The 15,863-nt window shown below is 37.1% G+C and overlaps 1 protein-coding gene across 3 annotated transcripts in view; it reads right to left on the bottom strand.

Moving 5' to 3' along the window:
• Window positions 1-15,863, bottom strand: part of stx3b (syntaxin 3b) — a 47,362-nt gene that overhangs the window by 16,984 nt on the left and 14,515 nt on the right. The window contains exons 4-11 of one of the 3 annotated variants that reach the window (XM_083560657.1): window positions 14,408-14,482; window positions 14,125-14,195; window positions 13,906-14,014; window positions 12,689-12,762; window positions 11,388-11,522; window positions 10,055-10,165; window positions 8,525-8,628; window positions 5,879-6,872 (exon numbers count right to left, since the gene is read on the bottom strand). In XM_083560657.1, the coding sequence (XP_083416783.1) occupies window positions 8,539-8,628; window positions 10,055-10,165; window positions 11,388-11,522; window positions 12,689-12,762; window positions 13,906-14,014; window positions 14,125-14,195; window positions 14,408-14,482 (665 nt within the window). In that variant the 3' untranslated portion in view covers window positions 5,879-6,872; window positions 8,525-8,538. Of the gene's footprint in view, window positions 1-5,878; window positions 6,873-8,524; window positions 8,629-10,054; window positions 10,166-10,622; window positions 11,523-12,688; window positions 12,763-13,905; window positions 14,015-14,124; window positions 14,196-14,407; window positions 14,483-15,863 lie in introns of those variants that run through there. The other 2 variants (XM_083560658.1, XR_014536674.1) reach the window with 2 other exon arrangements.

Here is a 15,863-nt window from a genome sequence, read left to right as displayed (position 1 = left end):
TTTCCTATTCATAATTTTCCATATTTCCCTATTATTCGAGTAGAAGTAGGAATAAGGACTAAAAAAAGAATATGATGGTGGAAAAAGAAGGAGGAAGCCTGAAGACTGTAGTGTGAGGTTCAGGGAAGAGGTCAGACAGGGGCTCGGTGGAGGTGAGGAGGTGCTGGATGATTGGGCAACTACTGCAGAAGTGATAAGGATGACAGCTAGAAAGGTACTTGGTGTGACATCTGGAAATAGAAAGGAAGACAAAGAGACGTGGTGGTGAAATGAGGAAGTGCAGAAGAGCATAAGGAGAAAGAGGTTGGAGAAAAAGAATTGGGATATACAGAGTGATGAAAAGATTTTGGCAAGAGTACAAGGAGATGCGGCAGCAGGTGAAGAGGGATGTGGCGAAAGCTAAGGAAAAGGCATAGGAGGAGCTGTAGGAGAAGTTGGACACTAAGGAAGGAGAAAAGGATTTGTAGCGATTGGCCAGGCAGAGAGACCGAGCTGGGAAGGATGTACCGCAAGTTAGAGCAATAAAGGATGGAGATGGAAATGTGTTGACTAGTGAGGAGAGTGTGTTGAGAAGGCGGAGGGAGTATTTTGAGCAGCTGATGAACGAGGAAAATGAGAGAGAGAGAGAAGGTTGGATGGTGGATTAGTAAAGAGGAAGTGAGAGCAGCGATTAAGAGGATGAAGAGTTTAAAGTCAGTTGGACCAGATAACATACTGGTAGAAGCAGGAAGATGTTTAGGAGAGAGAGCAGTGGAGTTTTTAACCAGATTGTTCAACAGGATTTTGGAAGGTGAGAGGATGCCTGAGGAATAAAGCAGGAGTGAGCCGGTACCGATTTTTTAGGAATGTGCAGACCTGCAGTAACTACAATGTAATAAAGTTTATCAGCCACACCATGAAGTTATTGGAAAAAGTAGTGGAAGCCAGGCTGAGGAAAAGGGTAAACATCTGTGAGCAACAGTATGGTTTCATGCCGAGGAAGAGCACCACAGACGCATTATTTGCTTTAAGGATGTTGGTGGAGAAGTATAGAGAAGGTCAGAAGGAGTTGTATTGTGGGTTTGTGGATTTAGAGAACGCGTACGACAGAGTGGAGAGAGGAGTTGTGGTAATAAGCATTTCACTGCATGTCGTACCCTGTATGTATGTGTATGTGACAAATAAAATTTTATTTTGATTTTGATTGTATGAGGAAGTCAGGTGTGTCAGAGAAGTATGTGAGGGTGGTGCAGGACATGTATAAGGTGTGTGACAGCAGTGAAGTGTGCAGTAGTAATGACAGACTGGTTTAAGGTGAAGGTTGGACTGCATCAGGGATCGGGTCTGAGCCCTTTTCTGTTTGCAGTGGTGATGGACAGGTTAACGGACGAGGTCAGACAGGAGTTTTCGTTGACTATGATGTTTGCGGATGATATTGTATTTTTTGTGGTGAGAGTAGGGAGCAGGTTGAGATGAGCCTGGAGAGGAGGAGGTACATGCTGGAGAGAAGGGGAATGAAAGTCAGGAGGAGTAAGACAGAGTACATGTATATGAAAGAGAGGGAGTGCAGTGGAGTGGTGCAGTTGCAGGGAGAAGAGGTGGAGAAGGTGGAGGAGGTACCTGGGGTCAGCAGTGCAAAGTAATTAAGAGTGTGTTAGAGAAGTGAAAAACAGAGTGCAGGCAGGGTGGAGTGGGTGGAGAAGAGTGATAGCCGGAGTGATTTGTGATAGAAGGGTATCTGCAAGAGTGAAAGGGAAAGTTTAAAGGACTGTGGTGAGACCTGAGATAGACAGGATTAGAAATGAGTTTATTAGAGGGACAGCGCATGTAGGACGTTTTGAGGACAAGGGGAGGGATGACTGATTGAGATGGTTTGGACATGTGCAAAGGAGGGACATGGGGTATATCAGTAGGAGAATGCTGAGAATGGAGCCACCAGGAAGGAGGAAAAGAGAAAGATCAAGGAGGAGGTTTAGAGATGTGGTGAAGGAAGACATGCATGTAGTTGGTTTGAAAGAGGCAGATGTAGAGGACAGGGGGGTATGGAGACGGATGATCCGCTGTGGCGACTAACAGCTGAAAAAAGAAGAATAAGAGAAGGAATAGGGAATATTAGAAAATGTAAGAAATTATGAATAGGAATAGGAAATATTAAAAAATATAGGAAATTACAAATATGTATAGAAAATATAGGAAGTTAAGAATCATAATAGGAAATACTAGTAAATATAGGAATTAGGAAAAATAGGGAAAAAATGTGGGTTACAATTTTTTTTAGGGCATTTCCATATAAATTATAATCTTTTGTTATAACACCAAAATAACAACTTGTTTATTATATGGTAAGCTTTATAACAAACAGATATATTTGCTTGTTAAGTCTTAACATTTACTATACTGTTAGTTGTTCCAAAAAAAAGTAAAAATAAATAAATTCAGCTCAAGTGTTGCTAAAATTGACAGTTTTATTTACGTTTCTTTAGTCTCACTTAAATACATAGAGGTCAAAAATGTGATGATTAAAAGTTCCTTTTTCTGAGAGTTAGAATAAAAAAAACACTGCTGATTGGATTGTGCCGTATTGTTATAACTCTTCCCTAATAAAAATGAAAACCACTGATTTTGAGTTAATGTTCACGCAAATTTAATAAATTATTGTATACATAATGCACACAAACACCAACAACATGGCAACCACCGTTTGTGAAAGCAGTTCCACATCAGAATAATACTACACATACAAACATATACTGTAACATGCACAATCTAAAAAACATACAAGCACATTTTCAACAACAAATAAAACTACTACTATACACTACTACTATAAACTACCACAAATATTCTTTAGGAGAACGTGGGTGTGTTTTTGCTCTGTTATTTTCTCTTTTAGTTCAGCTGTCCAGTGCGAGTGAATGAATACACCAAATTTCATTTTGATTACTGTAACTGACTTAGACTGTTGATTGAAACAACTCAGGTTTGATGATGATTATAAGGACATTTCATACATAAAGCCCAAAGGAAATGATTAAGAGAAGAGAAAACACGGAAAACGACACGTGTCTGACAGCCTTCTGGTGTAAATCCTGCGATCCTGAAAAATAAAGAAGTAAACATGAAATGCAAAACATTACTAGTTGTCAATACAACAATATTAGTGAAATGTACATGTATATAATGTACATATATACATCTATATATAATATATATGTATATAATACTGCATTGTCACTTTCTATGTATTTTGCACTGCTTTATTTTCTGTTTTCTGTGTATTTTGCTTATCCACTACGTATTTTTGCACCATCCATAACTAACGTTTATCATTGCACTACTGTATATTCCACCCAGATTTATTCTGTATAAATTGTATCATACATACATTCATTCTTTTACATAACTAAATCATAACATTCAAGTATATTATCTTCTGAAATTTGTATCTATGCATAATCTTCGCACAGTATAATGTATATTTCTATATATATCATATATGATTATCTACTGCACCTTCTGTACATTATTCACCCTCATCCCTGTATATATGAACCTCACACCCTAATTATCATATTGCTATTAATTATAAATAGGCTACTTATGCAGTTCTGATGCTAACTGCATTTCATTGGCTCTGTACGTGTACCTTGCACAATGACAATAAATGTGAACCAAATCAAATCAAATCTAATCTAATATATATGCACATTCACAATATTAACCAGCTTTATTATAAGCTGACTTTTTCAATCATGTGATTTTTTTTCCCAAAAATGTTGCTCCCACTTGAAGACACACACTTGTATAGGATTGTCTTTGGAGGTGGTAGTTTCATAAGACATGAACCTGTTTCAGAATGAGTATGTCCCTGCGCACAAAGCCAGATCCGTGAACATGTGCTTTACATGGGTTGTTTTGGAAGATCTTGAGTGATCTGCTATAAAGCCCTGACCTCAACATTACTGAACACCTTTGGGATGAATTGAAACACTGACTGCACCCCAGACCTCCTGTGTGTGTGTGTGTGTGTGTGTGTGTGTGTGTGTGTGTGTGTGTGTGTGTGTGTGTGTGTGTGTGTGTTGGGGGGGGGGATGGTTCTGTGGTGCAGTCAGTGTTATTTAAAAATATATACAGTGTATATCAACCTGTTATATGAGTAGTGACTATTGCTGTTACCTGATCCACAACTTCATGAGAAGAAGCTGTAAAGGCAGGAAAACACAACTATTCCCAGGATCACACAACACAACATGATCATCATTTTCTTCTATAAAAGGAAAGCAGATAGTTGAAAGAGGAAAAAGAACAGACACAGAGACAGTAAACAGACAAATGAACAGCCTAATATAGAAATAAACATTCATTTACAGTCATATTTATCTGACAGAATCTATCTATTTTCGAGGGGGAATAAGGAAAAGGAAAGGAATAAACCAGGAGCACTAACAGGAGGTGTGTGTCTGTTTGTGTGTGTATGTAAAATACACACAAATACTTACCAGCAGTTTAACTGTAGTCTACATACTGGAAATTGCTTTTTCTCCTCATAAAAAGCAGATAAATGGCTATAATAAGTTTGAGATTCCAGCTTATTTTAACTTCAGCTGCATGTGTGTCCAAAGCTTCAGCTAATTGTGTCTCATGAATCATTTTTGTGTGTTGAAAGAAAAAAACTAGGTCCCTCAGATGTTCTCACACTTAATGTTTGAGCATTTAGCCCTGCTCTAACACAGCTGCTTTAGTGTGATAACCTGATAAGCATATGATATAAAAGTGCAGCCTGGTGATAAAAAAAAAGTGCAGGAAATCAGCAGGACTAGAATTTACAACTACCTCCTTGCTGGTTACGCAATATTTTGGGTTGGTCAGATTGGGTTAACATCACATGCATGATTCATAATACTGTAAGAAAATCCATTACACTTAGCCTTCAGAACCGTTATCTGCTCAGGGTAATTGAAACGCTGCATTCTTGTAGGGGTTGTAACTCCATAAACTTTTCAATGATTTATACCTGCGGTCCCCCAAACTACATCCTATGGGCCAAATACGACCCACATTTGGGACGGCTCTTTAAACATATATAGAAATTTGGCAAATTATTGGCTTTATATAATTTCTCTAAGTTATTTACGTAGCCCAATTCTTTATAAACTAAATAATGAACAATTCTAGCATTAGGGGACATTATAAAAAAAACGTAATAAAATCTCCACATTAATACTGGTATTCACTCCGGCACATGTTATTTACTGTTACAGAAAGGATAAATTATGTGGCCCTCACAGAAAAAAGTTTGGGGACCCCTGATTTATATTTGCATACATGAGGAAAGGTAAAGGGGGCTTTTTACTTGTCACATGTAAAACAGCACATATCCAAGCAATATTAGAAGCTGGGGTCAAAGCACAGAATCAGCCATGATACAGCACCACTGAAACACAGAGGGTTAAGGGCCTTTCTCAAGTACCCAAGACTGGCAGCTTGGAGATGTTGGAGTTTGAAACCACTGAGGTACCACTCGCAGAAGGATTTGATTAAGCAAGTACAAGGACTTGCTTTAGATCAATCAACATCCAGATATATTTGCTTGTTAAATCTTCAACTAGCTAAACAGTTAAACCAGAATTAACAATTAAATATTTTGTGGGTTTTTTTGTTTGTTTTTTTTTTTTTTTTTTTTTTTACTAAAATGACAATTTGAGACCGAGACTTTGCACCTTCTTTGGATAAAAGAGTCAAATAATCAGGGCTAAAAAAATAAAGGGCAAAAAAGGGAGCAGTTATTACTGCAAGTTTACCATTTTCAATACACACACACACACACACACACACACACACACACACACACACACACACACACACACACACACACACACACAAACTTTTCCACCAGAAGTAAAAACCATAAAATCATTTATTTAAGTGACATTATATTTCTTTTTCTTCTTCTTCTCCTCATTTTATTACCAAAAAGTATGAAGATTTAAATCACAATTTAATTGCACTTTATCCTTCCTAGTTGTGGGTCTACTGAAGACTGCGTTCACAAATGAGCCAACGAACTCATCAGATTGCTTCCCATTATTATAAGTTTCATTATTAATATAATTATTTTAATTATAATTATTAATCAAATTCCAGTGAAATGAGACATTCCTGACACATTCCTGCACATGATTACACATCATTGAAGTTGAACTTAAAATATGGAACAGAAATATCAGGTGATTAAAGTGTTAGCGAAACTCAAGTACTGAAAGAATCGAGTATCTCTCAATTGTGTATTGGATTTAGATCGAGAGAATCGGGGAGGCATTTTCCTGGGCAGTCATTCTCTTTAGAGGTATATGAAATGGCACGTGTGTAAAGGCATTGAAGGAGGAAATAAAAATAATAAATTACATAATACAGTAAGACTAAGTTCCTCGGATGATTTGTCAAGTCTTTGGTGTAAAGCACACTATTAAAAATATATTTAGAAAAAAAAAAGGTGAGGTCTATTTTTCTGTACAATCCATACTTCAACAAAATAGTCCTCTCTGTTATACGCAAAACTAAAAACCAGCTTTGCAACGTCCCCAACGGTCAAAGTGCTGTAAAAGAAAGCACGCTTTTAAACAGCTGGGGTGAGGAATTGTCCATCCGTCTGTCCGTATGTCGGTGGAAGGCAGGAAGAAGCAGTGACAGATGGAAATGGTGTTTACTTTCTGTGTCACCTCTCGAGCAGGGATGAGAGAGATAAGAGGGGACCATGAATGCCACAGATGGATAAAGGACTAGAGTGGGGAGGGGTCACAAATACAGGCATGGTCTCAGAGTGTCTGTGTGAGGATGATGATTACAATGATGATCAGAACCACAGTACAGATCACACCCAGGATGATCATTTTCTACCAGAGGGAGAAGAACAAAGTAGAGTCAGTTTTCAACAACAATAATACATGACTAAAAAGCAAATAAAGATTAGAGCAGGTAACCCATCAAAGCAACAGCAAAGGAAAAGAAGACACTCATGCAGCAGACAGTGCGTGGCCTAGGCTTGGGTAATGTCATACTGGGCACACGTGTCAAACGTGGCTGGTTCAAATAAAGCCCACAAAGTACACGTATTCACTCAGTTCTAACCTCCTGGGAACTAGAATAGTTTTATAATAGCGATAGCCTCTAGATATTCCACTAGGGGCACAATAGAGCAAATAACACTGAGCATAAAGAAGTGACATTTTCTAATTTGAGAAGGCAAATTTTCACAGTCAATCTATTCATTATAAATACACTACACAGTGCACTAATACACTACATATACACTACACAGTGGACTAATACACTTCACATACGCTACACGGTGAACTAATACACTACATATACACTACATAGTGCACTAATGCACTACATATACACTACACAGTGCACTAATACACTACATATACACTACATAGTGCACTAATGCACTACACATACACTTCACATACACTACACAGTGCACTAATACACTACATATACACTACACAGTGGACTAATACACTTCACATACGCTACACGGTGAACTAATACACTACATATACACTACATAGTGCACTAATGCACTACACATACACTACACAGTGCACTAATACACTATAAATACACTACATAGTGCACTAATGCACTACACATACACTACACAGTGCACTTATACACAATTCACACCACACAGTGCATTATAAACACACTATAAACCGACATATACACTACATAGTGCACTAATGCACTACACATACGCTACACGGTGAACTAATACACTACATATACACTACATAGTGCACTAATGCACTACACATACACTACACAGTGCACTAATACACTATAAATACACTACATAGTGCATTAATACACTATACATACACTACATAGTGCACTAATACACTACACAGTGCACTAATACACTACACATACACTACACAGTGCACTAATACACTACACATACATTACACAGTGCACCAATACACTACATATGCACTACACAGTGCACTAATACACTATAAATACACTACACAGTGCACTTATACACAATTCACACCACACAGTGCATTATAAACACACTATAAACCGACACTATATGTATCATATGTAGCATATGTATGATGTTATGTAAGTATATCTATACATCAAATCTAGCCTTAATTTGCATCAAATGTGTTAAAAATTATTTAACAATATAAAAAAATTTAAGGACACTTATCCTTCCCATGTGTCATGATTAGGGAAAAATTATTAGGAATAAAGCCTAATTAAATTTAGCTATAGTAAATACATATAACACAAATGGAAAGTTACCCAAGCCTAGAATCAACCTACTTTCAGAATACAAGGAGACAGGAAGAAGACTAGAGAACCAACACCATCAACTAATAAACCTCACCCTCACTTAATGCATTAACCCCCTTAAACTCTACACACACACTCACACAAACATAAATCTGCACCACGGCCCACACCCCACTTTCATCTCTCTCACATACACACACACCCACCCACCCAGGTTTTTCCAATACTTACTCACCAGCTATAGTGACTTTATGACCGTGTAAGTCCTACAGAGAGCCCTATTATCAATGCAATAATGCCAAGAAGCACCAGTACTACACACACTATAATCACCGTTTTCTGTAAAAACATACATACACACATGGCATTAGTTTCGGGTCCTTGTATTACTATTATAACAAGCCATGGGTTAACTGCAAAAATACATGTTACTGACAGTGAAATGCATGCACACACGCAATTAAATAATTTGCACCTACACCACATAATATATAAATGTTTCCAAGTAGTGTATACCTGTCATAAATGAAAAGGGTTTTTTTTGCATTTATTTACTGTACATCTCTGGAAACACATACATTTCTTAACACTGCATTAGGTGTCATGCTGCAAATAAAATATTAATACAAACATTTCATTTATCAGTGAAATTAGGGAAAATGTTACACAAAACCCTTTATTGCATAAACAATTAAATCAGTATGGTATCATCGCTATCATCACTACGTTGCAAACGCATCATTCTGAATCGCAATTGCTTTTTAGAATGCCATGTATTTTGCGAGGCACTATTACAAAAATCGAAGGTGACGTTTCTCACCAATGAGACTGCATTACAAATGATGCTAAATGCTGAAAGTGCACCTTCTCTGGTGAAAAAATGGTACTGCATGCTAAATTTAAGGACATTCTGTAACATGGTTTTGTCCTGCGTCATTCTTCATCCTGGGGATTAAGCTCATCTGAAGTCAACAAACATACAAAAAGAATTCAAGGCTGTGACCGGAACCACACCCTGAACACTAAATAGAAATGGGCGGGTTGGGTATGTTCATAAAATAAACCTGAACTGAGTTCAGTAAACACGTCTGTGGCTATGTAAAATGCATGAGAAGCCCTGGATCTTCTCCACATAAAATAGTTTAACAAAAATTGAATTTTGATTTTTAAGTACTATTAACAGAATTAAACCCAAATTGATGCTTTCGTATTGTTACGCTATTACACGTTTTCACCACAAGGAGGCGATTACTTCAACCTGAATATACAACAGTGTGAATTACGTTTCTGTAGCAACAGTATTCAAAGTGTCTTGACAGGATTGTGGGTGGAGAAATCATTCAAAAGAGATGTAACAATGAAAGGCTTGGTTCAAACGCAATATCCAAACGCACACAAGGAGTTTGAGGAAAGACCAGGGTGGAGGGGACGGGGGCGGTTTTTCTCAGCCACTCACGCGCCGCGCCTCCTGCTGATATTTGGCGGCTTTTTTGGTGTCGGCTACTGCCCGCTCCACAAAGCCCACTGACTGGTCCATGTTGCTCTCGATCCTGTCAATTATTCCACCCTGACAGGTGGCGAGCCAAAAACGGAGGATGGATAGAGAGAAAAAGAGAGAGAGAGAGAGAGAGAGAGAGAGAGAGAGAGATAGAGAGAGAGAGAGAGAGAGAGAGAGAGAGAGAGAGAGAGAGAGAGAGAGAGAGGAAAGAAAAAAGGAAGAGACAGCAGGAGTAGTGATGTTATTGTGTGTATGTTTGTTCCATACCTTTCGTGCTTTGCTCTGATACCTCACAGCTTTCTTGGTTTCAATCTTTGCTGCTGCAACATGATCCTCTGCTTTTGACACATTTGCCTCTATGTTATCAATTATGTCCCCCTGAAATACAAGCGCGCACACAATCAGAGAAGCGTGCATGCTACAATATATTTATTTCTATGCTTTGTGTACTCGCTCCCCTTACTTTCAGGCTTTTGGAACTACAAAGGACTGATTCAGCACCAAAGGTTTCAGTTGCATGGTCTTTCTTTGCTGCTTAAAGGAATTAAAAAGCACTCCTGGTTTCTAACTGGTGACATTTACTGTTTACAGTTACATTTAATATTATAGAAATCATAAGTGCTGACAAATCGCTGTGCAATAAAATGAATAAAACTCGATGCTTTTATAGGAATATAATTGTTCAATTGTTCAAATATTTTTGTGGGTTTTTTTCCCAATACTATTCCACACCTTGAAATCACAAATCAAATTCTAGACTTTTTCATACTTGAAACTTGAAACCATGAACTTATCATGACTCTGTATGACTCATGGTTTTGGTTTCCACAGTCACTGATTCTGTATTATGATGAGTTAAGTTGCATTTTCATTATTTATGTAATTTATAATCAATAATAATCAATTTGTGGGTTAGTTATGCTTGTAACATCCCGCCGATCCGAGGAAAAATTGCATTTCCTGAAATTGGTCTTTGGGGAATGCTTATGTACAATAAAGTTCTCAAAGTTCCACTAGTTCTTTTAAGCCTATGGCTGGTTAGGAAAATAGAAAAACACTGTTAGGACCTTACACACGTTTGACGTTCACAAACCGAACAGGAAATGGGTCGTGTCTAAAAATAAGTCCACTCACCTCTGTTTTTTTCCCCCTCAGACAGCATTTAACAAGCAAAAATACACATCAACTTGATCATCACTACTTCACTAGATTCTAAACAAATCAAATGAATGTTATGATTACTCGATATATGCGCCACCTCAATGCAGTAATGGATGTTTTAATACATCGTTGTACAAAATAAAAAAAGCCATGCGGAAGACGGGGAAAGGGATCCGGTACTGAAAACAGAGATTTTGGACAGTTTTTCGGGGTGGAAAAGCGAGCGACCAATCACAGCGAGGAGTCGGGGACTATAAAGGAAAACATACAAAAAGACAGGAAGAACATAAAGTGCCTGAAAAGAGGAAAGAGGAGCAAAGAAGATGAGGTGGAAAATGATATGAGGAATAGATATAAAGCCTTCCTGAGACACATGATGAAAAGGACACATGCATGAACGAGTGAAGTTAGGGATGGAGTGATAAACGGAGGAATGTACCTGACTCTCTACGAGCATTGCGATGTCCACGAACATGTCATGCAGTTCCTTTATGCTGCTCTCCAGACGTACGATGTCTTTGTGACGAGACTCGATCTCGTTTAGCGCCTGCTTGGAGATTCCCGAATCCACGATCTATAAACAGACATATACAACATAGACTGATTTTAATGGGAATGTCGGGCTCTTTGATCAACCTGACTTTAAATAGTTGCACTATTATATTACATGGATAGTAGATCTTAGATATAAATATGATATAAATTACACATATTCAAGATATTTTCACTTGATAACAGACTAACAAACACTGAATGGACAAAAGGTTTGTGGACACCTGACCATAAGATTTGTATGTTCTTTTGAACATCCAATTCCGCATTTACTCTCCATTTGCTCCTACAATAATCACTACTCTTCTGGGAATTTGTTGATTTTATGTGGAGATTTGCACTCATTCAGCCACAAGGACATTACTAAAGTCAGGTACTGGTGTAGGTGAGGTGAGGAGGCGAGGCCTGGTGTGCAATCATTATTCCAGTTCATGCCAATAGGGCTCAGCTTAATGCTCTGCAGAAGGCTACTGAAGATCTTAAAACCTTAACCACTTAAACCATGTATTTATGGAGCTGGCTTTGTGCACAAGGACATTGTCACGATTGAACAGGTTTGGGTCTCCTAGTTCAAGTGAAGGGAAAATTGAATTCCACCGTAGCCAAATTCATCGTATACAACTGTGTGTCATACTTTTGTCCATACAGTGTATGTGTGGCATCCATAAATATAAGAAATGAAGATATAATGAAGAATTTCATAAAAGGAGTCTTCAGTGTCAGTCCATTGTAACAGTCAGAGGTTAAATACTAAATATTTTATTATATACAGTATTTTAATAATTTTTTTTTCTTCTGATTATTATTTTCAGGAAGATGAGAATCCATTTTCCTCATTTCAAAATCATGTTACGTCCTATCACAGTGTCAGAAAAGGCTCACAGACCTGCAGTGGATTATGGGAATTCAACAAAATGCACAGTATGAATTTGTTTCCCCGTTTCCCCTCATTAAAGATCTGATCAATGACAGAAAAAATTTAACAGGGATGTTTTTCAGGACTATACACCCTATAGCCAGTGTGTTTCATCCCTTTTTCCATCTACCTAATTATATATTAAGAGAGAGAGAAAAAAATACAAACAGCAAAACGAATGTATCACATCTCTCTGATTAATTTTCGCTCTAAAGGTGTGAAAGCACCTTAACCAGATGCACAAACACACGCACGAGAAAAACAAATTTTACCCCAGCAGTGAAGACTGCTGCATTGCCCCCTTCCAGCATTTCCTCCAGCTCCTCATCAGTAGTGACTTTACCAGCTAAAGAGAGAAACGACAGGACAGCGTTACGTTTCAGCTGATAGATGTTGCATGCACTGTACTTACTACATTTACTAAATAATGCTACAACAATTTAAATTTATAAATGCATCAATTAATAATACTGGTAAAAATAGCACTAAAAATAGTACTATAGTGGTAACATAAAACTGAGAAAATGAGAAAACGGGAAAAAGAGATGTCAGTTTAACACACTGAAACCACAGCGTGAGAGAGGAAGCAGTTTGAGGTTGTGTAGAAAGCAGTAATGGATGAAGTGTACAGAAACAGAAGCCAAAAATGGCTCCTTACTTTTATATAACATTCTTTAATCATCTATAATTAAATATATATTAATTACTATTATTATTAATTTATATATATATATATATATATATATATATATATATATATATATATATATATATATATATATATATATATATATATATATATATATACATACTGTATATATATTGTTAATAATAATGTTATTATAATAATAATTAATGTTACACACACAAATTATATATATTTAAAATATTAACAATTATTGTAAAAAATGAATGAATATAATTGTTAATTGTGTGCATACAGCACATTTTCGACAGTTCCATATTTTGTATGTAACAACAGAATTCTAATTATGTGATGATGTTTAGCTTATAATATTATACATCTCTATATTCGGACAGAGAAATATCTAGTTTGATATTTGGATTCATATCTAGCTTTATTGGATATTTCAACATTTCTGAGGAACACGAATGAGGGGCGAAATGGAAAATACCAAAAAAAACCCCCCCAAAAACCCCATCGATATATAAACAAATACCGTATGAGACGTGCCATCCTTCACCCATTTACTGAAGAAGCATCTTATTTTAACTCTGTACCATATTTCAAATTAAAACAGAAGAGATTGAGTTTTGTTCATTGGTATAAAATGCCAGATGATCCAGTTTATTTTTACTTATTATTATCATGTGTAATAGAAAAAAAGTCTCTTAAACACGATATTTTATACAATTGATAGCATTTGAATAGAAGAATAAATCTGTCAGCTCTAGCTGTGCTTGTGTGTGTGTGTGTGTGTGTGTGTGTGTGTGTGTGTGTGTGTGTGTGTGTGTGTGTGTGTCTCACTGATCTCTAACTGTCTCTGGATGCGTCCTTTGCTCTTATCTCTGAAGTCCACCTGAGCTTCGTTGTATTTTGTCATCACGTCCACAAACTTCCTGGAGAGAACTGCATGCTGGGAGAAAATAACAAGAGATGAGATTAAGCTTTGTGTGTGTGTGTGTGTGTGTGTGTGTGTGTGTGTGTGTGTGTGTGTGTGCTGCATGGTAGGAAGTCTTTGCTAACCTGTGACTTGCGTATTCTTATGTCAGCCGACACTCTCTCCCCTTCGCCGGTCTCAAGATCCCTCTCAATGGCTAAGTGTGCACACACACGAGTTAATATTAATATTAATTTTTTTAGTAGTAGTAGTAGTAAAACCATACTCAACATAAAGCATGAAGATAAAATATATTTTTTAATGTTTTAAAGTAATTATGGTGTATTTAGGACACCAAACTGAACTTTTGCTATGTATGTGTATATATATATTTAGACATTCAGCCACATAGTGTTGATGCAGACTTACACTTCAGCTTATTGCGTGCGTTGTTGGCCATCTTTTTAATGTCATTGGTAAGAGCTTCCAGGTCATCTTGTGTTTCTGTGGAAAATATTGTATAGCATTTAGAGGACTAAAGCCCACTGTATGTCATAGGGACTATAAGACACTTTTTCAAGACATACACACAAGTTTTGTACTTTGTACCTGTTTTAGAAATCCTTTGTTCAATTATTGATTTAAATTATAAAAAAAAAGACTATTATTCTTACACATGAGCATATGTATTGTAGCCCGCTAGACAGTTCTCCAGCTAAATCTAGTGCAATTTATAAACAGATGCATAAAACAGACATTACAATTCCGGTCAAAGCAGGCGATTCATTTCTGCGAGCACTGAGAAACACTTGTGCTCTTTACGCTCTTTTTCCTGTTCATTTAATCCAGAGCACAACAAACTGTGAGGTTTGTGTTAAAAATAAAGCCTTTTTCTTTATGCTCAAAAATAAGTTCCAAATATGTTACGTTATTAATTACTATGACATGGTGTGCCTGTATTATAGGAAAATAATTAATAGCAGGGTTGGGCCGGGTGTGTAATATTGTGCATTTCCTTCTTCCTTTATTATTAATGCCAACAGCACGTCATGCTGGAGAATGTCCAGAAAATAAGTTACTTTCTGTAATCATTTCTGTAATAGCTGCTATACAATTTATAAGACGTGACAAAAAAACTCCTTTAATAGAATTTTAAATCAAAGTATTTAAAACAACACCGTATTAATAACTGCACATTTGTATGCAACAGTGCAAACACCCGTCTGTGTTTACAATGTACAATTCCACTTCCTTGTTACTACATGGTTACTACATTAAAGGTAACAACATCATCTGACGTGGCAAACGCTGCATTTTTCTTGGATATGACTTTGACTTAAAACATAAAAGATGAAAAGGAAGAACGGACACCATGAGAAGACGATTGCACCAGAAGAACCTTTAACAGGAGCATACAAATAGGTGAGGTGAGGAGGCCTGGGGTGCAGTCAGCATTCCAGGTTATCCCAATGGTGTTCAATAAGGTTGAGATGAGAGCTCTATATCAGGAGATCTTCCACTCCAACCCAAAGCATATCTCCGTGGAGCTGGCTTTGTGCACAGGGGGCAGTGTCATGGGCAGGGTCTCTTGATTCAAGTGGTGTGAAAATTCCACTGCACTCAAAAGCATTCAATTCAAATTACACATGGCTGAAAGAGTCAGGTGTCCCAATACTTTTGTCCTCATAGGGTATCTAGAGAGTTCGCCAAAAGCCAAAGAAAACCAGTGATAAATAATCCATTTAGATGTGTTGTGCATTTGAAAAACCCTGTTTATTGAACGGTTCTACTGAACATCAGCACTCTCACAACTCATCGTGATGAATTGTTTGAATCGTTTGACAACAGCTTGTATTTCCTAACACAAACACACACACAGAGTGCC

This window comes from Silurus aristotelis, assembly GCF_946808225.1.
Source record: "Silurus aristotelis genome assembly, chromosome: 14".
In the NCBI taxonomy this organism is placed as follows: domain Eukaryota; kingdom Metazoa; phylum Chordata; class Actinopteri; order Siluriformes; family Siluridae; genus Silurus; species Silurus aristotelis.
This window is presented reverse-complemented; position numbering and strand designations above follow the sequence as displayed.